Source organism: Electrona antarctica (genome assembly GCF_951216825.1).
Source record: "Electrona antarctica genome assembly, chromosome: 13".
NCBI classification, from domain to species: domain Eukaryota; kingdom Metazoa; phylum Chordata; class Actinopteri; order Myctophiformes; family Myctophidae; genus Electrona; species Electrona antarctica.
In genome coordinates this window covers 31,748,232-31,773,561 of record NC_136794.1, presented here as the reverse complement: position 1 = coordinate 31,773,561, position 25,330 = coordinate 31,748,232, and the positions used below count along the sequence as shown (strand labels likewise).

Sequence of the window (25,330 nt, the reverse complement as noted above, 5' to 3'; positions counted from 1 at the left end):
ATATAGAGTCTGATCTGGGGTTTTGTGAGATGTTCTTTTCATACAGAAGAGGAAGGGAAGTAAAGGAAGAAGAGAAACTGAGTGAATTAATTTAATTAATTAAAATCAAATGAACAGAACAGAATAGAGTATAATCTGAGTGAATTTATTAAATTAAAATGAACAGAACAGAATAGAATGTGTGTTGTTTGTACCAGTGTGTATGCCCAGCGGGTCAAAGTTCTCCATGTTACAGACAGTGACACAGTTGTCAGCGATGTCCCTGACCACCTCATACTCCACCTCCTTCCATCCCAGGAGAGACTTCTCTACCAGGATCTGACTGCTCATGGCCAGGGCCTGCACACACGCGCGCACACACGCACACACACACACACACACACACACACACACACAGTGTGTGACAGCTTCAAAAAGTGGGGCAACCACATTGCAAGACAAAACAAATCCTCTCTCTCTGTATTTTATAATTCAACACAGAATTCTAAATCTTTTTTCCCCCATTGGGCAAGCTATAATTGGAGCTTCAATACAAATCTTTCCAAAACAGTAGTGGATCTCAACCTTTTCTGGATCAAGGCCCACTTAAAAATCTTGTAAGCGTTTCGCCCATCGTACAGCTATTGCAGAATACAAATTTGCAGCATTACAAGACAGCATTACATGCAGATACTGTAGATGCTGTAGATGTTGTCCTGCACAAATTATTGAGTCATTTCAAAATTTCGATTACAACAGAAAACAAAGTTAACAACTCAAATAATGTTCAAACAAGTGCAACCAAAAGCCGACTTCCTCCTCTGTCGATTATAATCTATTACAGCATGAGAGGCTTGCACTTGACAATAATATATGAATATAGTTCATACATTAAGTTAAATCTCTCTCAAATGAAAAAATTGAAGGGCTCAACTGGGCAGACAGTTTGCTTAAGGGCTGGCCATGTGAGTTTGTCAAGATGTTAGATGTTTGCCTGGGATCCAAACTAGTGAAAATAGCAGCTTTACAAGCTTGCTTGTAGATCTTCATAATTTATGGAATCTTTTAGAGTCTTTTATTTCTTCATGAAATGACTTTTAAATTCATGAACCATTTAGATTTTTGGGGAATGTTTTTTGAAAAGGTTTTGAATCAATAAGTAAAAATAAATGTAGGAAACAAAAGTGAAGGGACTATAAAAATGGGTCCGCATCTCCGCGACCCACAAATGGGTCCAGAATCCCAACCCACTGTTTTGGAAACAGTGCTCTGTAGTACTGAGTCTACCGACATCATTCGGTCCTTACCATTAAAAGTATCAAATTCAGTACTCAACCCAAGCGATTATGTGATCATTTTTAAAGGTGTACATGTTCCCAAACCTTGCGAGCGGTGTCCTCTAGTTTGTCCTTGTTGTCACACAAGCCAGAGCCCAGGCCTCCCAGGGCATAGGCTGAGCGCAGCATCACAGGGTAGCCGATGGTCTCCGCTGCCTTCAGGGCATCTGACACCTGGAGGGAAGAAACACATTCATTACAGACATTCATATTTTGTTTTGTTGTTGGCAAACAGTCTCAACTGACTACAGGTCTCCTTTTAAAAGAGACCATTCATAGCTAAGAGATAAATACATAGTGAGTAAATAAAGTAAGGCTTATAAACATTTATAATGAGTGCAACAGACCTTGTGAAAAAACTATGGGGACAGTGTATAGAAAAGTCAAATCTAAAATCATTGTTCATTCATTAGACTCAAGGCAAAGCGTTTATATAATCGTGATACTGATTTGAAATCATATCACCCAGCCCTAAAAAAAAAAGAAGAAAAGAGGCCAGTATATCAGATTTTGGATCATACCGTTTTGACAGCAAAGCTGGGAGCAATCTTCTCATTAATCTCATTTAGTTTGTCAGCAAACAGCTGTCTGTCCTCTGTGGCCATGATGGATTCCACGGGGGTGCCCAGCACCTTGACCCCGTACTTCTGCAGGACGCCGCTCTGAAACAACTCAACCCCTGGACACAGCACACGCACACACACACACACACACACACACACACACACTTGAGGAACAGCTCAACCCCCGGACAGACAGGTACACACAGGTTGGTGAGGAACAGCTCAACCCCTGGACACAGAGAAGTGACCACACAGGAAGGTGAGGAACAAGACACCAACATACAGTACCTCTAACCCTTAGGCAGCGGTGGCCTAAGGGTTAGAGGAGCGCCCTTGTTGCCGAAAGGTTGCTGGTTCGATTCCCCGGACGGGCAGGAAAGATCTGGGACGGGAAGTGATTGTCATCACTCACCCAACACAGCTGAAGTGCCCTTGAGCAAGGCACTGAACCCCCAACTGCTCCAGTAGAGCTGCTTAGTGGCCAAACAGTATACGACTATATGGTTGTACTGGTCAGCTCCCAGGTTTTAATGTGTGTGTGTGTGTGTGTGTGTGTGTGTGTGTGTGTGTGTGTGTGTGTGTGTGTGTGTGTGTGTGTGTGTGTGTGTGTGTGTGTGTGTGTGTGTGTGTGTGTGTGTGTGTGTGCAGGGCGTTGCTGAAAATGAGCACTTGTGCTCAGCTACTACCCTAGCCTGGCTAATAAGCCAGACCGAATCAGCCGTTGGCAAAAAAGAAATTGCCTGCCGGCGGATTACGGTCTGGAGAGGCTCAATTGTACGCCCATTTCCTACACCAGAGAACTGGTGTGGCCAATCGGGACACGGTATGCAATATGGGCGGACTTTGGTACAGTGACGTTCAATGCTTGAGACCTTTGACTGACAGTAGCTCTGACCAATTGCGTCAAAGAGAAAATGTTTGAACCCGCCCCCCCCGGGAAACAAGATCCATACACAGCATCTCCAGACTCAAATACCACACGACAGTTTAAAAAAAAAAGTACAATACTGGAAGATAGGGCTGCAACAACTTCTTGTAGCCCTCCCGCTGCTGAAATTTCAAAGTTCAGTCAAAAGCTGCTGGCTGCCAGTCAAACACAGAATACATTACAAAAGACCTGCTTTCCCAACTTAATTCAAATCCCCCTTTCTGTCTTTTAATTTTAATGTTTTTCTTTGTAGTTTTTAGCCGTTTAACTAGATATTCTCTCAATAAAGTTGTTTCTTTTATTTGTTCAGTTCAAGCGACTTTGAGTACCAAGAAAAGTGCTATATAAATTGGATGTATTATTAATATCATTAAAAGTTTGCATGGCAAAACATCAGATTTCAATTGGGGCTACTGTGTTTGTAACAAACATTTCTACGTACATACTGCCAACCATTAGGGTTTTATGGAAGATGCATCTGAATATATTGCTAGTTTGACCACTTTAAATGCTCTAATCTTAAAATAATAACCAAAATAGCCAAACTACAAGCTCTCAATGCTTGTAGAGTGGCTGTTATCGCTGTGCAACATACTTCCATAAAAGACATGCATGCTGGCTTCTGTGGAATCCAAATCCAACTGAGAACTTGAATCCATATGCCTGGACCACTAGGCCAGCGTTGCGGTCCTAAAATCCTTTCTGATGGAGGTCCGTGGCCACATACATTAATTGCCATGAAAAAAGATCCACTGCCCCATGTGACAAGTTGGGGGGTGAGAACATGTTCGTAAAAACATGTTGGTAAAAACAAACTCATGGTCACAGAGTTGAAAAGACAAACCCCACATCCTCTCGACACAGAAACGGGTGAAACCCCGTCCTCCTCACCACAGTTGAGTGCCGTCTGCCCCCCCATGGAGAGCAGGATGCCGTCCGGACGCTCCGTCTTGATGACCTCGGTGACGAACTGCGGCGTGACGGGCAGGAAGTAGACGGAGTCGGCCTGCTTGGTGCCCACCTCGTTGGTCTGCACCGAGGCGATGTTGGGGTTCATCAAGACCGTCTGCACGTTCTCCTCCTGCAACACGTTTGGGCAGAAATATCTTATTTCCATAGTCTAACTTTTTGTGATTTTGAGCAGTGCCTAACCACTCCAAATTTGACTGGCCGTGTCTGTCTGTCTGTTTAGAGTACGAACAGCTGCAATACCGCTCGGTGACCTAAAGTGGCACTGTTGAACAGCCTAAAAGGTCCGTTCACCCTGAGCACTATAACTAACTGCAGCCAGTCAACGGTGTTTCTGAGCAGCCTGCACCGCTCAGTTCACAAGAGTGTGAGTCGCAGCGAGTAATAAAGTCGAAATGCTAGGGTTCAAGTGGTTAACGTAAAAAAAAAATGAAAAAAATAAAAAGAAAGGAGGCTCCCCTGTAGTAGATCCCGGACTCCCTGTTGGAGACCCATGCAATATAATATCAAAACAATAATCTGCACATTGAAACTAGAGGATATAATGACGTATCATCTGTTAAGGTATTGCAGAGAGACCTTCTTTTCCCGCTCACCTTCAGGGCTTTGACAGCCTGAGATCCAGAGTAGTCAAACTCCCCAGCCTGGCCAATGGACAGACCTCCAGACCCCAGCACCAGCACCTTAGACACCTACACCCCAGGCAGGCGTGCGCACACACACACACAGACACACACACACACACACACACACGCACACACGCACACGCACACGCACACTTTCAGAGTGCAACAACCGAGCAGAACCAAACATAAAATGACTTGTCTTTTAGTTCTACTGGATCCCTTTCAAATTTTAGTCTAGTTTTTCTTTGTTGATGACATCGTCATTTAGCCTTAGTTTAAGTCATCATAGCTTATTTTTTATTTAGTTTTCGGCCAACATTTTGTGTCATAATAGTAGAGGACTAGATAAAGTGCCCCTCGGATCACAGGTCTCCACCAGGGCAGGTCAGGTTGTGCGCCTCCTGGTGGCGCTATAATAGGCCAATGTGAAAAGGGTGCTATTTCTTCTTACACCTTGGATGGCAATTGGATGATTTGGGGCATTTTGTTCCAAAAATGTGTTTTGCAAAAATCCACCTGTTGGTGGTGCCATAACAGGCCAATGTGAAATGGGTGGGATATATTCCTCAGCCTAGTAGGAAAGTCTGTGAAAGATTTCACGTAAATTGCACGCTGCGTTCATGATTTGAGGCATTTTGTTCCAAAAATGTGTTTTGCAAAAATCCACCTGTTGGTAGCGCTATAACAGGCCAATGTGAAAAGGGTAGGATATATTCCCTAGCCTAGTAGGAAAGTCTGAGACTAGCCGGAGATTAGCTGTACACAGACAGGCGGACGGACACACGGACACACACGGACGGAGTGCAAAACATACTCTCTCCCCATGCCTTCAGCCTGGTGGAGACAATTATTGGAGTGTGGTCATGCTGTACACAGTAAGGTTGTCCCGATCCGATCACGTTAAATCAGGGCTGATCACGTCATTTTCAAAACATCAGAATCGGATCGGGAGCAAAAAAAACGTCACCGGGACATCCCTAGTATAAATATTATATTGTGGTATGGCATAAGTTTGCTATTAAAATATAATATCAGGCAAAATCGGTATCGGATTGGGAGCAAAATAAAATGTATCCCTAGTATGGGTGGGTGAACGGAGCACACTACTGAGCTGTGATGCTGTGACCCACCTTAGCTCTGGGAGGAACGTCTGGCTTCTTGGGCATCACTGATTCTATGTTGGCATCCTTGCCGTTTCGGATCAGGGACAGGAAGGCATCAAAGAGGAACTGCGGGAGACAAAAACATTTTCAAGCATTTTCAATATTTTTCACAAGGTTTCAAAAATAGCAGATGTACAAGCTTGCAGCGTGAGCTTGTGGTTCTACAAGCTACAAGCTCTAGCTCGATGCTTTTGTGTGACACTGTAGTATGATCAAGTAAGGCATTCATTTATGAAAAGAGTAAAAAAACCTAAAAGTTATGTATATATGGAGATTCTGGCCAACAGCGACACATATAAAAGAAAAGTTTGCGCACAGGTGGTGAAAAACAACCATGCTGTTTTCGTGCTCAGACACACCCAGCCACCCACCCACACACATAGTCACTTAAGGAAGTGGTTGCACCACTTAAAAAAGAAGATGACGCATTCCTGAGTTGCACCATTGCACCGAGTAGGGTGCAGGTCTTATAGTGTTAGAAGCGGATTATAATGCATCATACTGCAAGGATGTTTCTAATGCATTGTCTAATGCATATATGGAATATATAGCAAGGGTTACCAGCATTTTGTTTTTATTTCAATCCAATGAAAAAAAACAACACTGAGTTCACACTGCCTAGAGAGATTTTAAGAAAGTTATCCGTGATAAGAGGTTATATTCTGTACAACTATTCTCTTGTGCATTGGGAAGAATTCTACAAGCTAAATTAGACAGATCTTCAAGCTCACAAAACGTTGTGTGCTTGAGTTCTGCTCTCGGTGCACAACAAAGTACATGTCTATGGTGGGTGGAAACATCATACGTCCAAAATTGTTACTTTTCAGGATTCAAATTCAAAAGTAGCTGATTGACAAGCTCAAAACACGACACCCCGTGCAGCGTTTTGAGCTTGCTACTTTTATGATCAAGTAAGGCGTTCATTTACGAAAAAAACGCAAAAAGTAAAAACATGGAGATAACAGGTTTCTATTATCAAGCCCTTAAAGATCAACACGTATCTTAGAAGAAGGGCTTGATGCTGACAGATAGTTGGATGTGTGGGAGCGGTCTGAAGAAGTTCACTACTTCACCTCTGTGTCTGTGGGACCTCCTTTAGCCTCGGGGTGGAACTGGGCAGTGAAGATTGGCTTACTGGTGTGCATTATGCCCTGCAACAACACAAAGAAAACCAATAAGAAAAGAAAAACACAATGCTATTGGAAAAGTTATTTTGTGTCTTTCATCAGGTAATTTCCATTAGGGTTGCACTTGCAACAGATAGAACAGAAAAGCCTTCTAAAACCTAACCTAAGATTTCTGAAAACCTTCCAATTCTTATTAAAAATTTAAATAAAATAAAAATATGTTGCTACATGTATAACAACAACTAATGAAACACAGAGGTAGCTCCCAGATTGAATGGTATAAAGACGTATAAGTTACACCAGATATAAATTGATTTAATTTAGACTAATTGATTTAATCGAATACAAACAAAAATGTAAATCTACAAAGCTCAGCACTGTGACCTTGTAGATCGGCTGTTTTTGTGCAACAATATTGTTGTACAACAAAGTATAAAATAACACCCCGAACGCCCAGGTTTATTTAATCCATTAAATCATAACGCCCAGCTATGGCACTTGATGAGTCTCATAGCGCCCACCGCCCCACCCCCTGGGGGGGCCACGGTGTTTGGCCACGGTGTGTTTGTGTGTTTGGCCAGACATTAGACAACCATCTGGAAACATTTTGTGGCTTGGACCCCCATACAAGAGTAATGTTAAAATGTTTACAAAATCTTAGGGTTAACGTGGTAAAAAAAACAATTGTGACACCATAGTAACTACTTTTGGTCCCCTTTGAGAACTAACCTCATTGGTGCCGTCGTTGGCGTTGACGAACAGCGGGCTCCAGCCCGGCGGCAGAGACGAGCTGTCGATGCCATAGCCGTGGTTCTGCGCCGTGATGAATGCCTGGCCCGTCATCACGTTCAGCACCGGCTGGTTCTGACCTCTGGGGGGCGATATACACACACACACACACACACTTTATTATGTGATTTAATCGATTCAATTAAAAGGGACATTTCACCCAAACATCATTAACATCTATTTTGTAGCAAAAAGGGTGAAGTTTCCCTTTAAGTATTATTTTTAATGACAAGAATTAACAAAACTGTGTGTGTGTGTGTGTGTGTGTGTGTGTGTGTGTGTGTGTGTGTGTGTGTGTGTGTGTGTGTGTGTGTGTGTGTGTGTGTGTGTGTGTGTGTGTGTGTGTGTGTGTATTCTCTGATGTGAAACAAGTTACCGCTTTCAGCCAGCAGATGGCGACACACAAGTAATTTAAATGTGGCATGTTGTACCACTGGCACTGCATATATTGCTGATCTCACAAAGACTGACATGTCTCCAATGATATGGCTGCATTGTTTTGGGAAATATGACTGAAATATGACTCATGATATACTGTCCTTATTTCCCAATGATTAAATTGTTCATAAATTAAATGTAGTGTAAAAAGAACTGTTGGAGAGTGTGTGTGTCCGTGGGAGGGGGGGCAATTGAATCGTAATTATCGTAGAATTTCCATATACTTAAGAAGAATCGCAATATAAATATAGAATCGTCACCCAGGTATCGTATCAAATTGGGAAGTGAATCGTCCCATCCATAGTTCTGCCCACTGGGGAGGGATTCGACTCGATTCATTTGAGCTTGCTACTTTTGCTATTTTTTAAATGTGAATCCTGAAAAGTAACAGGTTTGGACACATGAGGTTTCCACCCAACAGACACAATATGATGTCTGTTAACACTTGGGTGTCTAAGCAGTCTTTATATTACCAGGCTGGTTTGAGGGAGGGAGGGAGGGAGGGCTGAATAATAATAATTTAGTCAGGACAACTCAAGAATGGATGGAATATATATGTATTGAATATAAAATGAGCAATATATTTATTATGGTTTGGCGATGAATTGGATCTGCTTTTTAGGTACTCAGATCAAGCGCATCAGTCCCAAACATAGGGACTCCGAATCCCCCGTACCTAAACAACAGATCCAAAACGACAGGTGGTAGCTGGGGTGGAGGAGGGTGAGCAGCAAAAGTTTAGGCAAACATCAGCACAGCAGTAGCAGTGTGTGCAGCAGCAAGTAAGCAGATTGAGCAGTGCGAACTTCCAGTTTAAATAGCCGGTATGAAGATGGAATGATTGGATGAAGTGAATCATGTGAACGTGATGTTGAGGCAGCCCAATTAAAGGGCCGGCAGCAACTGCAGTCAGGAAACTGAGGTTTCCTGACTGAACTTGCTCTGCGCATGTCTGTGACAGGCGTGATGCTCATTAATATCTGTGATTTATATAGCGTGAGTACTCTAAGACGCTTTACATGTGTAGGGGCCAGGGGAGAGAACATCTAAAAGGACAACTTTATTAGGAAAATATCACACCTGTGTGAAGTGAGTGGTGCAACTCCATGTAGGGGTCCCCGGGGGGCATATATACAGTTAATATGTGCATGTGTGTTTGTGTGTGTTAGGTTGCGCACAGGTGGTGAAAAACAACCATGCTGTTTTCATGCTCAGACGCACCCACCCAGCCACCCAGCCACCCACATAGCTCCGTAAGGGAGTGGTTGTACCACTCAAAAACGATAAAAGATAAGAATTTAAAGCAATAAAACGTACCTGTTGCCCATGGGCAGTTTGTAGGACTTGGCTCCTGCAGCCAGAGCAGTGATCTGGTTTCCCATACAGATGCCGAACACAGGCTGGGGACGGTCACTCTCGAGCACCTACACACCAGCACACACACGCACACACGTGCACAAACGCACGCACGCGCACACACACGTTGGGTAGGGTAGTGGTTTTCAACCGTGGGTCTGGACCCCCAGGCGGGTCCCCACGTGATTTTCAGGGGTCTCCAAATGACAGTAAGGTGACAATTTAAGGACTTTTAAGACATATTTAATGTCCAACAACAAACTTAAACTATACTATAAAAACTGGTCTAACATTGGCCAAATAATATAAGAAAGATTTTTTTTTTTCTCTTCTTTTTTTTAAGCGGACCTATTTTCACAATATTTTTCTAGAGTCAAACAAAATGTAATGTCTCAATTCAATTGCGAGTGCTTGTCAGGGTGGGGGGTGACGGGGGTCCCCAGTCAGGGTGGGGGGGGGTCCCCAGTTCAAATATTACATTTTACGGGGGGTCTACAAGCTCTACAAGCTTTCAACACAAGCTAGTAGATCAGATATTTTCCACAGAGGGGATTTGGTGTAGACTAGAGGGAAAGAAGAAGGGGACCAAGTACAGACCCCTGGGGCAGGGGTTCTCCAACTTTTCAGGTCAAGATGCAAAAGATACATTTGGTGTCAGCCCCGGGACCTCAACTTACAAAAGATGCGTTGTGAACTGACCTCTTATTTCAAAAATAGTGAAAATACACTACAAGCTCGACAATGCTTTGTGGATCAGAATGTGTATGGTTTGGGTGTGTTCCAGTTCCTTGTATACAGTACAGGGTTTATATTGTTTGGGTGTGTTCCAGTACCTTGTATACAGTACAGGGTTTATAATTATATTGTTCGGTTGTGTTCCAGTACCTTGCGGACGTTGTCGATCAGAGTTTGAGCCAGAGCAGGGTTTCCTGGTCCGTTGGAGATGAACAGTCCATCGTAGTCCAGACTGAGCAGGTCCTGATCCCACGGCACCAGGTGTACCTCTGCACCCCGCTACAAAGAATAGAAAGATGGCGATTTTGAAATCGCTGCAAAAAAGGCTGCATTTATGTTCTGATGCTGTCCTTTCGTTTTTACGGTCTATGAATCCAACCATGGATGCTGAGTGCCAATCAGGGAGGCATTGGGTCCCATTTTTAATCATCTTTGGTATGACCAGGCCGGGGATTGAACACCAACCTCCCAGTCTCGGGGCGGACACTCTAGCCATTGTGATTGGTGGCCCACGACTTCTGGGGCAGCAAAATCCAATCACAACCAAGCGTGGTCAGAGTCAGACTAATCTGCAGAGGGGAATTGTTTCTATTTATTTATTTTGTTTGCAGATTCATCTGGTTTCCAGGCTAGTGGTCCACGCAGGGATCTACCATATGGGACCTCCAAAAAAAAAAAATAATAATAATTTGTTATTATCTATTAAAAATGAGTCAAAAGGAGTGTTTTATTGTTGGTGTCTTGGTGAGAATGCAGCTGGAAAGTGCAATTGTGTAAAGCAGCAACAATGTGTGAGATTGGCTGTTGTTCAAGGTGGGTGGGCCCAGTGGGCCGTGTGAGGTCAGGTGACAGCTAGAAAGGTGATTCTGGCTGCCTGGCTGTATACAGGGCTAATGTTTTGTAATAATAATCTAAATCTACAAAGTAACTAAAGTTTTCTTATAATTGTAGTGGAGTAAAAGTACATTATTTGCCTCTGCGATGTAGAGTAGTAGTACTGGAAATTGGAAAATTCAAAAATACAAATACCTCAAAATTGTACTTGTACCAAGTACAGTACTTTCCACCACCACTGTTGTTTTGTAAACTTTTTTTTGTTTTTTGCCTTCTCTTCCTTTACCTTCACCAGCAGCCGGATGATGTTGTGTTTGATGCCGCAGTCCACAGCCACCACTTTGATAGGGTTGCCTTTTCCAAACACTTTGGTTTCCTACATGGGGACGATGGAGATAAGGTAACTCATTCATTTCTCAAAGATGTTTTCAAAAATAATCAAAGTACAGTACAGAGCACAGTACACTACAATACAGTACAGAGCACAGTAACTATAACAATACAAAAATGTATAGTTGCACCACTCACTTATACTTACAATATAACATATATAATTGGGGTGGTTGAATTTTGTGTCCCTGCTCTTCTAATTGAGACATTTAGATTGTGTCAACTCAAAGGTCATGTCTCACCTAGACATGATCTGACACAAATTTTGACCTGAGCAAGCAAGCAGGCTACATTGGATCAATGGTAAATATGTCGGCACTTGCGCAGGAAACCGGGTTCAAATCCGGGGTAGAAGTGACATGGAGAGTATCAACACAACAATGTTGGTCCACATATGGTGGTAACTAAAAATACAGCAGGCTGCGTACTGTAGCTCCACACGGACAGTAAAGTTAAGTCCATGAGAGAATTCAGCATTCAGTAACTAGCTGTATTGGGGAAAGATGTGGTTTGTTTGGGTTTCATCATCGTCCCTCATCCGTCCACAGAAAGTAAAAGATGGCTTTTAGTCGTTATGTTCCATGGTCATGGAATCACATTAAACTGGAGCTTTGGATGACTTTAAAAGTGCACTTCAGGTGTTTTTGTCTGCTTGATTGCTTTCTTGGCCAGGGCTCCCTTGAAAAACAGATTTAAATCTTAATGGGCCTTCACTTTAAAAGTTAAATAAATAAATCAAGACAGAACTAAGAAGTGTTTAGTGTTGTACATCAGGCCTGCAACTATCAATAATCTTAGCGATTATTCTCTCGATTACCTTTTAGATTAATATAATAATCAAGAAACGCTGTTTTTCCCTAATTGAAAAAATGTGTCACAAAAAAAATCAGTTTACATTCCGTTTTGGAGAAAATCTTTATCTAAAATGACATGCCCAGTATAGGGATCGTTTATTGATTATTAAATTATTAATTGTTATTAATATGTTAATAATACTGAGCAGCCCTTACCTTGGTGGACACCTCGGCCACTAGGTTTTTAAGGTTGGGGTCACACATCTCCACAGGCTGTCCGTCAAACTCTATCTTCCCCAACATTGTACCCTGGTGGTAGAACAGGAAGCAGCCGTTCAAGTCAGCAGAAGCAACACAATTTTGATCAGTCTTTTGGTCAGCAAGTGCTCAGGCATTATATTGTTGCTCTCTAGCAGAAACCTCTTATCTCCATATTTAAACATTGTGTGGTTTTTCTTTTGTTCATTTTTGGTGAATTAGCGCCCGTCACACAAAATTAGCAGATCCACAAGCTCGAAAAGTATGAGGTTGTACATCTGCTACTTTTGCAAAAAAAAAATCATTTGAATCCTTCAAACAGTTTTGGACATGAGCTTTCCACCCGATGCAGACGAAATCTGTGATTGACTTACTTTATATTGTATACATTATATTTTAGCAGATATCACTAATTACAAAGTTAATTTAATGCACACTAGTAGTACTGACTATAATGTATATTTACCCTGTCTCTGATCAGCTTGGTCAGCATTCTAGTGTCGACCCCGAAAAGTGCAGGAACCTTGAAATGGAAGGAAGATTACACAATAAAAATGAACTGTGTCATATGCATCATTTCTGATATGAAATCAAGCATCATAGTAGGCCTGGGCGATATGACTTCAAATCAATACCACAATTATTTCAAACTTTTGTCAGACACACCACTTAATGAATTATTTCATCATGAAACGACACGTTGCATGAGCTTGTAGATCTGCTATTTTCACTACGTTTGTACGCCACCATTGTACAACAAATTAAACAACAGGGTTAAGTGGTTAATCAATAATCAGGCTAATCGATTTAGTCCGAGTCTTATATCTATTCGATATAAGAAATTTAAATAATCTATTTTTTAAAAACCAGATTCTAAATTAATCAATTTAAGCTGCTATAAGCAATAATGTCAAAATTGTAATGACCTTTTTTTTTTCAGACAGCCAGCAATGGGTAGAACGCTCCCCAAAAATATGTAGTCTCTGTGACACATCTAGGGGCCGCAATCTGCATTCAAAGATGTTCCTAGAAGCTTTATCATTGGTCGAAAAAAAACCTGGTCGCAATGACTAACCAATCAGGAAGCAGACAGGCAAATCGACCAGTGACAAAGCTTCAAGGGGGTTTTTTTATGCAGATTGCGGCCCCTAGATGTGTCACAGAGACTAAATGTTTTTTGGGAGCGTTCTACCCATTGCTGGCTGTCTGAATACCAAAAAGGAAAAAAAATAAAAAAGGTCATTAAAATGTTTACATATTATTGCTTATAGCAGCTTTAACCTACATGAGCTTGAGCAAGTCGATTATTGGTTCTAAATATCGGTTTAAAATGTAATTTTGTCCAATCTGTGTGGTAGAGTATGTTAATACAATACAACTTATACAATTGGGGTGGTTGTATTTGGTCTCCCAGCTCTTCTATTGAGACGTTCAGATCGTGCCAAAGATCATGTCTCACCTAATCACAGGATCCAACACAAATTTCGACATGAAGGTCAAGATTAAATTCCTCCCCTGAGCAAGCAGGCAGGCTCTATTAGCTCAATGGCAATAATGTCAGCACTTGCGAAGGAAATTGTGTTAAAATCCGGGGTAGATGAGGGAAGTTACATACTGTAGTAAAGCAATAAGCCACAAGAGGTCTCAGGTTACCGGGTATTTTATAATGGCTGAGAGGCGTAGTGAGACACGACGCGTAGTGGAGTGTCTCCGACCCTCTCAGACTGAAGAAGATCCCAATGATCCCAGTGATCCCAGTGATCGAAACGTTGAATCAATAAACCAGTGGAGCCGAGTTTTCCCTTACCAGTGTTGCGGACTCTATTTCGTTCTCCTAATCAGAAACCAGCCAATCATAATCAAGTATTGGGACTAACCGTTTTAGAATGATTCTTTAATCGCTCTGCCCTACATCATAGTAAGTATGTAGTACTATGTTCATGTTGGCTATTTCTTCACTATTGCATTATTGAGCCCTGCACCAAAAGACTTTCATCTATTCTAATCTAATGCTTTTGCAGACATCTTCTCCCATGTTGGATCCCTACCTTCTCCTCTTGGAGCCACTGACCCAGGGACTTCACCGAGTTCCAGTGGCTGTACTCCTTGCTGTAGTCTTGCACCAGAAGACCAGACACCTAAAAAAAAAAAAGAAAGAAAGAAAATAAATCACAATATGTTCCCCTTAAAGCGCTTCAAAATGCCCAGCGTGATGCCTAGCTGCTGTGGTTTACAAAACACGCGCCGTTCCCATTATTATAAATAAGCAATTAAACTCACACCCAAGTGTGAAGTGAGCGGTGCCTTTGATGAGTTGATCTGCTGCACCCACTATCAACTATTTCATGATGTCTGATGATGATGTAGTGGCCCACATGACGTCATAGTAATTTGACTTGAATGGGAATTGGGGGCGGAATAATGCATAAACACACAAAGCCACACGTTGGAGCGCTTAGCACCACTCCAAAACATGCTCTGAAAAAAACAACTTGGTGACACAGGGCCTAACACTCGTGGCCGCCTAATCGCAATTATCTTTGCATAATTGTACATCGTTTCCATGTTAAAAAATATGTCCATATATATATTTTTTTAAATCAAAAATAGCAAAAATAGCTGGGGAATCAACTATTTCTGCTATTTTGTACATTTTTGGGGGAAAAAAATATATGTTAGTGATGTTGTTTAAGTTATTTGTCATATCTGCCCTGTGCAATTTGTGTCTACGAAGCCTAAAAGGCCAACAGGAATAAATAAATGCAAAAAACACAATTCAATCTTTAATCGCAATTATTTGTATTAATCATTAGCTATGGCTGCCAGACAGCCTAGCATGCCTCACCTGGATGCGGTCTGACTCCACATGCTTCCTCAGGCCCAGCTCATCCACCTCCTGGGTGTTGGGCACGCCGTAGTTCCCCACGATGGGGTAGGTCAGGGTCAGGATCTGACCCCTGTAGCTGGGGTCAGTTACAGCCTCGGGATACCTGGAACATATTAATATATCGTTGTTGTAGTCAGGCAGCAACCTCTTTAATCCAAAAAAAATGAACGGCCTACTTCATCATACTACAGGGTCACACAAAAGTATCAAAAGTAGCAGATCTGCGACACTCAAAACGCGGCTACTTTTGCTATTTTTGTATTTGAATCCTGAAAGTAAGTTTTGGACACCTGATTGAGACAACTTATTTATTTTAAAAGCCTTTTTTATCTACACTCTCACAATTCTTGTACTATAAATCTGCTATTTTCACTAGTTATGAGTTCTGGGTTCTCAGGTTAGCACTGAGCACTGAGAAGAACCGTATCTGGAACCCGGCTGTACTAGCGTAAATGGGAACAAATCCAGAACCTGTGAAATAATGTTTCACGGCACGGGTCACTTAGTTCTTATTATATAAGCGAACAGAGCCATGAGTTAGTAGTTACACGTAGGTAGGCACCTGTCCTTCTTACCCCACCAGGCCAGTGTTGAAGACAAGCTCCCCGGCTGTGGAGCCTTCATGCCCGAAGGAGAAGCCCTTCATCCGGGTACCATCCTCCAAGACAAGGTGGGCCGTCTGGGCCTGGGAGTGGAGAAAGTCAGTCAGGATAGCCGAATACCCCCCCAGTCAGGACAGCCAAATACCATCCCAGTCAGGATAGCCAAATACCATCCCAATCAGGATAGCCAAATACCTGAGGTTAGTGCTGGACAATTCATCGGAAATATATTGAAACCGACATTATACAGAAACAAATGATCATGAAGCAGTTCCAATAGATTTTTCTATAATTAACTAAATTGATTAGTCTGACTAACTGAGCCTTGTATTTTACTTACCTAGCTGATTTAGTTTCATTATTAGAACAATTGTAATCGTAATCGACTCAATCGAGGCAAAATGTTGAACAAATGGTATAGCCTCCTGAGTCCAGGGTTAAACCAAAAGTAATTTAAAGGGATGAAAGTCCACACAGCTTTGCTTCTCAGTGTTCAGTTTATTTAAACGATGTTTCAGCCACAGTTGGCCTTCATCAGGAGGCGGAGCATTTATGCAAGTGTATAACACACTCCCTGTGGAAGTTAAGAAGGCCAATTACACTGAAATGTTTAAACAACAGCTAAAGCCTCACATCTTTAGCCTTTATATATATATATATATATATATATATATATATATATATATATCTTTCTATGCCATATATTTAAGGGACCAAGCCCGAAAGGACTTCTTGGTCCCTTACTGTATTTGTCCAGATTTTTCTTCCATTTATTTTTTTTCCACCAAAAATAGCTCAGTTCTGGATGAACCGTGCAGTCGGTTTTTGCAATATATGGTAGAGGGCTATGCCAAATGGTGAGGATGCGAAGCCCACGACCATTGGCCAAAGGGTGGCACTATAGCGCTCAATTGTAAATGCAAACTTTGAAAAAGCATAGATCATGAACCGTTTGACCGTCGGCAATAAAACTTCGATACACATATGCGTCTCCTCATACCGAACAACTTTCGTGCATTTTGACCTCTGACCTTTAGATCTCCCACCATTTTGAATTATATGAAAAACAGTTCAACTCTATCTCCTCCCCGGATCTTTGATCAAAATGCTTTGATCAGAAAACTGAGAGTGAGTCTGAAGTTCTAACTACAAGGTGAGTTTGTTGTACCACAGTTTGGGAGCCATGAGAGTGAAGAGTCTGGGACATGTGGATCCCAGGTGTTTCAGGGAAGGTTCAGAGAGCTTTCCTGAGATCATCTGACCGGATTGACCAGGATTGACTGACTAGCCACTAGTAGCGCTAGCGAGACTTTTAATTGTGAAGCTACACTTTCTTGCTTGTGAAGCATTTGAAAGGTGATATACAAAATTACAAATAAGTGTTTTGAATTGAATTATTAAGTCATATCGCCCAGCCCTACCTCAGATGTCATGCTCAGAGGGAAAGCTATTGTTTGTGAATGCTGCTGAGACAAATAATTCTGTACCTGGCACGATGTGCCTGGGAGGACGATTGGGGAAAGGTGTGGGAGACAGCCAGAAACAGAAAGAATTATGACATTATTATAGCAAACGAGGATCTGTCACTGTGGCATGAGTATGAGCTTTCAGGGATGGATTGAGAGACCCCTGGGTGAATTACATTTTAGGGCAGTGGTTCTCAATGTGGGGTCCAGTCCAGGGTCCTTGAGGGAGTTCCAGTGGGTCCCCAGCCAAATTAGTTAAAGATTTATGTTTTTACCCATAATTTCCCTCTATATGTTGCAGAAGAATGCAAACAAATTAATTAACACAGTACTGTCACTTCTGAATGGCAGAAGTGAGCTAGGCCAGTGGTTCTCAAACTTTTTCATGTCATGGACTCCCAAAATGTATAATGTATGTATTTGGCTGCGGACCCTCTTCTAAAAAACATCACACCCGTGTGAAGTGAGGGGCGCTCTTATCATCGTTCATCATCATGACATAACATTCTCCATTCATTGTCAATGGGAATTTAATCTTTGTGTTGGGCGAAAATAGCCGATTTGCTCGTCTACATATGACGTAAATTCTCCATCCATTGTCAATGGCATTTAATGTTTGTGTTAACACAAAATAGCCGATTTGCTCAGACACATATGACGTAAATTCTCCATTCGTTGTCAATGGCATTTAATGTTTGTGTTAGGACAAGAATTTATGAATTGTTGCTTAATGTAAATTGCTCCGGATTAAGAGCGTCTGCTAAATGCCTAAATTGTAAATTGTAACTATAGCTGAATATTGGACTCTGTGTGCCAGGGACACCCAGAAGCAAACACTTGAGTAGCAGATTTAGTAGCAAAAATAGAGTGTACGGATGGAACCAAATAGATTATAGACCCCTATACAGGTCCATGTGGTTCCATTTGTACACTATCTGAGTTATGGGGGCCTGTGACCGAATGCATATCAAAGGAACATGAGTGGGCAGCACTTCAAAGTTAAATTGGCTATTTTTTACCTAAATGTAATAATATTATTAAAAATATATCATTTTGAACATGGATGGTGCATCATTATCAGACCAAAGTGTACCCTTCAACCTCATTTTATTGTCTATGCCTCTATGGCACTTGGCACAATGAGTCAATGATGATGCACTGAACTTCACATCTGCAGCACCACGCTGTTGGCTCAGCTGCTGCCTTTTAACTTTAACAACTCCCGTGTCCCCCCACCGACTGACGTAACAACACGCGGCGGTTGTGTGGTGTACTGGAGTACCCAACAGCCTAGGAGACAAGTTTTATTTTTAATTAATAAACCATTGAGCTAAGGCACAAACCACAACATGCACAATTTGCAACTCCGTGCAACAAAACCGTTTTAAGGACATGTCATATGCAACTATTGCATATATTAGCGATTAGCGAATCATTGGTGTGGTTTGTTTGGGTCTCTACATATTAAAGCATTTCAAAGACAACCGTGCATTGCACTGTCACTGTTACCTTTATGCTGAAAAGTTTTGCTGTTGGTCTGAAACAGGCGGCCGCAGCACCATTCCCCAGTTTTCTGCCAACGAGATATGCATGCCTCGCAGATCTGACAACGCTGCAAGCTGAAAGAATCTTGGTCATAGTAGTCCTGGAGTTGAACTTTGATAAATAATGTCTTTTTTGCCAGCGGTTGGCTGCCCGACAAGCGCAGCTGGCGTTGTTTGTTTACTTTCCGCCAAACGAGTCGTCAAATTGCTGTTGTAACTCCTGGATAAACTGTACTTGTTTGGGGTTGGTTTTTTTGACTAATGAATGGAGGTTGGAGCTGTACAGGGCTGCCCCACGTGTGTGTACATACAACTGATCAGATGGACGTGGGGGGAAAAGGGAGAGTTGACTGGCTGGTTGGAAGTTGTTTTTGTCATCGTTTTGTGGTGCGTCTGCTTTGGATTGGCTCGCCCATAGGGGGCTCGCCCCCGTGGTCGCCCCCCCGGAGCTTTTTGTCAAATAACTGATTCATGTTTTTATTAGGACAAACATTCGAATGGGTATTTATTGGTTTATGTATGTGTCAACAATAAAGTCATAGCAAGTCATAATAAATAAACTATCCTATTTAAGTGTCAAAATGGGTATGCCGGTGCAACAATAATTGGCCAAGTTCCATGAAGTGGTTTTCAAATAAAGTCTCTGAAAGAGGTAGGCCTATAACCTAACATAGGCTATAAAAGTTTACTTTTTACCTCATGCAGCATGGAGGTAGTCAAACGAAATTGAAACATGGCATATTCCCTAAGCCTCTATAGTAAACTTTTTTTTGGGAAGTGCTCATTAGGGTCTTTTTCCTTTGTGACTGAGTGAGAGCCTGAAGCAGGAGCAGTGACAGACAGTGTGACAATGGAGAGGGGCTCCATGGCAGTGGGATTAGAGGTGGTGGCTGTGTATTTGCTGACCGTGGCAGGACTGTGTGCTCTCAGTGGAGAGAAGACTAGGCTGTGATGTGACTGCTGCCTGCCACTCTGCTGGGTTCAGCAGTCTGAACGCACCGACTGTGACCTGCCGGGGTCACATCAGGCAATACCGCTAGATCACGCTACAGTTGACTTGGAACCATAAGCCAGCCAGTCGCCCCCATTCTCTGTGACAAACCTTTGATACCACTTATCTTTTTATTTAATACAGAATTGTGCTTGCTTTTGTCGAACGGTCATCATAATCATATTTATTTATAGTCACAACAGCTTTGCAAATGTAACAAAGGGGTGTTTTTTTTGCTCCAAGTTCCATATTTTTTTCATTTTTTGTTTTCAGAAAGATAAAAGAGGTGGGAGGGGGTGGCAGGCAGGGAGAGCAAGCGGAAAAGAAACAGTAGTCTAAAGAAAAACATGTCAAGGAGATATTATGTATAGCATAAACCAGCAGTATGTACATGAAGGTAGACCACAGGACTGTCATGTATCTGCTTGGCCAGCTAAATATTTGTGTTGATTCACTCTCATCTGCATTAAGCACATACTGATAAACTTGACATGTGCATCTACTGCTTTATCAGGAAGACTGACACCTGTGTGTGCACAATCATACCAGATTAATTTGTTTTGTTACTAGTCATTCTGCTCTGCAGGCCTCATAATCTTCTGGTCATGCCATGTGCCCAGTAGCCTGTCGGGTGGAAACCTCATATGTCCAAAACTGTTACTCAGGATTCAAATTAAAAAGCATCAAAGTAGCAGATCTACTAGCTCAAAATGTGTTGCTTCGTGCCACATTTCGAACTTGTGCATTTGCTACTTTTCATACTTTTGTGTGATGTTGTAGTGTGATCAAGTAAGCCTATAGGCATTCATTCATTTACGAAAAAACACAAACGGTTAGGAGATGGAGATGTCTGCCCGACAATGCAGCAATATTCTCTATGTGTGTAATAAACTTTACAACTTGTCGTGTGATACTGCCCAGTGTCATCTTCTTGTTTTGCTCGCACGCAATGGCTCAACTGAACCCTCACTCACCATGGACTCACTCACCAGTCACCACCCTTAGTTAGAGACTCAGAGTACCTCATGGAAGGTCAACTAAATTCAACTAAGGTGACAGGTCAACATTAATTTAGATGAAATCATATTGAAATTGGGTAGATCTTCATTTGTGTGTGTGTGTGTGTGTGTGTGTGTGTGTGTGTGTGTGTGTGTGTGTGTGTGTGTGTGTGTGTGTGTGTGTGTGTGTGTGTGTGTGTGTGTGTGTGTGTGTGTGCGTGCGTGCGTGCGTGCGTGCGTGCGTGCGTGCGTGCGTGCGTGCGTGCGCTGTACATACTGTACATGTACTGTACCAGTATGTATGCATGTATGTGGGCTACTGATAGGGCTTCTACACATCTCTTGCGTGTTAAGTTTTATTCATATGGGCCCTATAGGCCCTCGCAGGTGAAATCCAACACGTGTAGCCTACTAGGTCCCCTGTCAGTCTAATGTAAAACTTCAACGCCATCCATCCCCATCTATATTTATCCTTTTTTTTCCTATTGTAGAGCACTGGTGACCCCTAGTGGACATTGGCTGACTTAACATGACTTCTGTACCCCACAGTCATGCTGGTGGTTGTGATCAGTCAGCATCCTGTAGTTATATGAATGGTGGGGGGGGGGGGGGGGGGGGGGGGGGGTACAATACCACAATAGTAATCTGTAGGCTATTTTAAAATGTAGGCTACTTGAGTAAAAGTGGGCTACAACTGTATTGGCATCACCTACACGATTGATTGATTGATTGATTGATTGATTGATTGATTGATTGATTATTTATTTTCGTGTCCTGCACTCATGGGTTTATAAGACACCATTTCACATTTACGTTTACAGCATGTTTACATTATATTCATATATATGAATATCCAGCATGGAAGAGGAGGCTTTGGCCTGGCAGCAAGCAAACCAACTTGGCATAAGGCATCAACATCTGAGCGGAGGAAACTTGTGTTCGAGGAGGTGCGCAGGCAAGAGGAGACTGCAAGAAGTGCAAAGGCTGTGTCTCTTGCCAAACAGGGGCAATGCGGTGGGAAGGTCTGGAGAGGAGAAAGATCAACTGGAGTGAGCTATGGCAAATGGAAGCAAGCAACATCAGCTTCATCATAAGAGCTATATATGATGTGCTGCCATCACCAAAAAACCTACATCAGTGGTATGGCGAGGATCCAACCTGCCCCCTCTGCCCAGCTCCAGCGACTCTCCGACACATCATGTCTGGTTGCAAGACCAGCCTCACACAAGGCCGCTACACCTGGAGGCACAATCAGGTCCTCAAGAGCCTGGCCGCAGCACTTGAGATCAAGAGGAGTGCAACAAACTCCAAGAACAAGCAATCCCATCAAAACAACAACATTCATCCGGGAGGGACAAGAAAAGCCCAAGCATCCTCCTACAAAGCCAGAAACTGGACACCTAGCCATGGCCCGGGACTGGAAGATGCTTGTCGATATTGGCCAGCAACTCATTTTTCCACACACACACACACACACACACACACACACACACACACACACACACACACACACACACACACACACACACACACACACACACACACACACACACACACACACACACACACACACACACACACACACACACACACACACACACACAGTACACACACAAGGTTCTTGTGAACTCAATTCAAACCCCTCAAACATGAGGGCATATGAGGTATGCGGTCAGCTGTATGGCTGGGTCAGGGAAGAGGACACCCCTGCCTTGTATAGTGCCGTGGGAGGCAAATCTTAATGGGCATGGGACACAAGCTAAGGCTTGATCACCCTTTAGCTGGCCACCTTTGATGAGGGTGAATAGTTATAGGCAGATAGACCCTGGCGAAGACCTTTTGGTCGAAACCCGTAGGTCCTGTTATTTATTTGCCTTGCTCATCATCAAATAAACTATTTAATTTTTCACCAAAGTGCCTTGGATTCTTTTCTTTTCAAGTCTGCAATTTACACCTTGGCAAGCAGTACAACTTGGAGGAAGGATACCTTTTGTCTAGAGGGTGAATAGTGTTTGAAGGCCGAAACACCTCCTGATTCAAAGGCACACTACTGTCCCGAAATTGACACCATACCCTAGTTAAGAAATACACCTCCAAATGCCACTCTTAACATCAAGGAAAATCTCATGTGAGCCCACACCATCTATTGGCACAATGGACAGTCTTTTATGATTCTTAAATTACAGCTCAGAGTTATACAGTGTTCTGTCTTCTCTCCCAAGCTTGACATTATGAATTCAGCCACAACACAAACTCCTTTACCAAAACATAGCTCCATTTTTTCATAGTCATCTAACTCAAGGAAATCTCTACAAATAAAATACATCTTGTTAACAAAGAGCAATAAAACAGAAAGTGGATCTCCTTTTCAATTTCACCAAGATTGTACCTACAACAAAGTAAGACATTTGAAAACAGGAGGTCCACAAGCTCACAACACACATCAAAATGCGTGTTGTAAGCTTGTAGATTGGCTATATTTTAAAATAGAAGAACTATAAAATAGGGCCATTAGGTTTTTAGGTAGTGTATTGTATTGTAATAATAACATAAACCTGGAAAGTAAGTAAGCCTTGCCGAGCAATGAGGCCCATAGGGCAGCGGCAGCTTGATGTACAAGTACACCCCCTGGACATGATGTAAATGGTAAATGGTGCATTTATCCAAGGCGCTTTACATAGATTGTGCATTACATTCACCCATTCATACACCGATGGCAGCGGAAACCATGCAAGGCACCAACTAGCACATCGGGAGCAATTAGGGGTTCAGTGTCTTGCTCAAGGACACTTCGACAGTAACTCTGGGGGAGCCCGGGTTCGAACTGGCAACCTTGCGGTTGCCATCCAGGCACTCTACCCCTGAGCCACCGCCGCCAAGTACACCCCCTGGACATGATGTACAAGTACACCCCCTGGACATGACGCTATAGTATGTCACATGCATGGGACTTACCCCCAATCCAAACCTTGATGCTGAGTATCTTGTAACTAAAGTTTTAAAATAATTGAATTAAAAAGTACAATATTTTCCTCTGATATGAAGTGGATTGGAAGTGTAAAGTATTGCCAAATAGTCGCCTATAGGCTACTGCTTATGTTTACTGCAAGCAATACCAGATGGAGAGGGATAAGGGCTGTCTAAAGCACAACAGTATGACAGAAATGTCTCATAAGCAGAAGAACACTCGTCGCCAGCCAGCCACCCACACACAGCTGCAGGGAGTAAGCACTGAGTGAAGTGCTAAGTGTTAGTTAACCATATTCACACGGCAGCCATTTTGCTCTCACGTCATGCTCGGGAGAGGGGTGTGGGAAACCCCACCCCATAGGGTTCCCAACTTCCCACCCCCCGATAATGACGTGAGAGCAAGATGGCCACCATGTGTCCTATGCGACACTATATATAGGCCAAGGAGAAGAAGCTTGCAGCATCACTCAGATGCCAACTTGTAGTAAAAAAAAAAACCACTGTGACATATTTACACTAAGACGTGACGCATGTAGAAAGCTTTCGTCGGCCTGCTTACTAAGTGCTGCAGTGAATTCCTTGAGTCAGAAATGCAATCAAATAATAACATTCTGTTTGACCTATGAAAGGAGATATGGTGAGAAGTGATGTTATAACAACAAGGTATAATTCTATTCATGGGAAACATGAAAATCCGAGGCTCGCTCAGAGGTGGAGATCAGATCCAGTGCCCCTAATACTATTCTGGAGAGAACATACGGGCAAAAATACCCGATCTAAAATGGTAAATGCTGCATTTATATAGCGCCTTTATCCAAGGCGCATTACATTCACCCATTCACACACACATTCATACACCGATTGCAGCGGATGCCATGCAAGGTACCAAACAGCACATCGGGAGCAATTTGGGGTTCAATGTCTTGCCCAAGTACAATTCAACATGTAGACAGGAGGAGCCGGGATTCGAACCGCCGACCCATGGATCATTGGACGAGCTGCTCCTGAGCCACAGTCGCCCCATCACAGATCTACAAGATCACAAGCTTGTAGGTCGGCCAGGCACGGACTGGCACAGAAAATCGGCCCTGGCATTTGTCTACACCGGCCCAAATACGGCTCAAACAGACGCTACTATGTCTTTTTTATTACTTTTTATTTTTGTTTTGGCTCAGCCCCGGCCCTATATGACTGCACTGCCAGACTGTCCAGTCTGGGCCTGAGGTCGGCTATTTTTGGCGAAGATATGTAGTGTAAAGAGAAAAAAGTAGATGGCCTATGCCTGGCACAGACCCCATGGGACTCTATAGGCTTACAAGCAAATGTAACAATGAAATAGTGTGATATGAAAGGCTGAAGTGACAACATGTCCTCTGGTGTGACTGATAGCATTAGGGGAAGGAAAGTCACGACTCATAGCCCCAGGGTATGATGGGATCGAAAGTCCCGGGTCAAATGTCGTGGATGACTGAGGAATTCCTTCCAATGTAGTGAGGAGAGAGAGAGAGAGAGAGAGAGAGAGAGAGAGAGAGAGAGAGAGAGAGAGAGAGAGAGAGAGAGAGAGAGAGAGAGAGAATATCACGATA

At 42.7% G+C, this 25,330-nt stretch overlaps 1 protein-coding gene across 2 annotated transcripts in view; it reads right to left on the bottom strand.

Moving 5' to 3' along the window:
* cps1 (carbamoyl-phosphate synthase 1, mitochondrial) overlaps positions 1-19,111 on the bottom strand; it is a 74,662-nt gene extending 55,551 nt beyond the window's left edge. Inside the window, exons 1-17 of one of the 2 annotated variants that reach the window (XM_079519119.1) lie at positions 18,751-19,111; positions 15,749-15,858; positions 15,132-15,276; positions 14,335-14,424; positions 12,753-12,809; positions 12,245-12,337; positions 11,131-11,220; positions 10,161-10,289; positions 9,237-9,343; positions 7,422-7,563; positions 6,639-6,716; positions 5,533-5,631; positions 4,373-4,468; positions 3,699-3,888; positions 1,838-1,995; positions 1,362-1,490; positions 195-339 (exon numbers count right to left, since the gene is read on the bottom strand). In XM_079519119.1, coding sequence (XP_079375245.1) covers positions 195-339; positions 1,362-1,490; positions 1,838-1,995; positions 3,699-3,888; positions 4,373-4,468; positions 5,533-5,631; positions 6,639-6,716; positions 7,422-7,563; positions 9,237-9,343; positions 10,161-10,289; positions 11,131-11,220; positions 12,245-12,337; positions 12,753-12,809; positions 14,335-14,424; positions 15,132-15,276; positions 15,749-15,858; positions 18,751-18,879 — 1,987 coding nt within the window. In that variant the 5' untranslated portion in view covers positions 18,880-19,111. Of the gene's footprint in view, positions 1-194; positions 340-1,361; positions 1,491-1,837; positions 1,996-3,698; positions 3,889-4,372; positions 4,469-5,532; positions 5,632-6,638; positions 6,717-7,421; positions 7,564-9,236; positions 9,344-10,160; positions 10,290-11,130; positions 11,221-12,244; positions 12,338-12,752; positions 12,810-14,334; positions 14,425-15,131; positions 15,277-15,735; positions 15,859-18,750 lie in introns of both variants that reach the window. The other variant, XM_079519120.1, reaches the window with a different exon arrangement.
* Between the last annotated feature and the right edge of the window lie 6,219 nt (positions 19,112-25,330).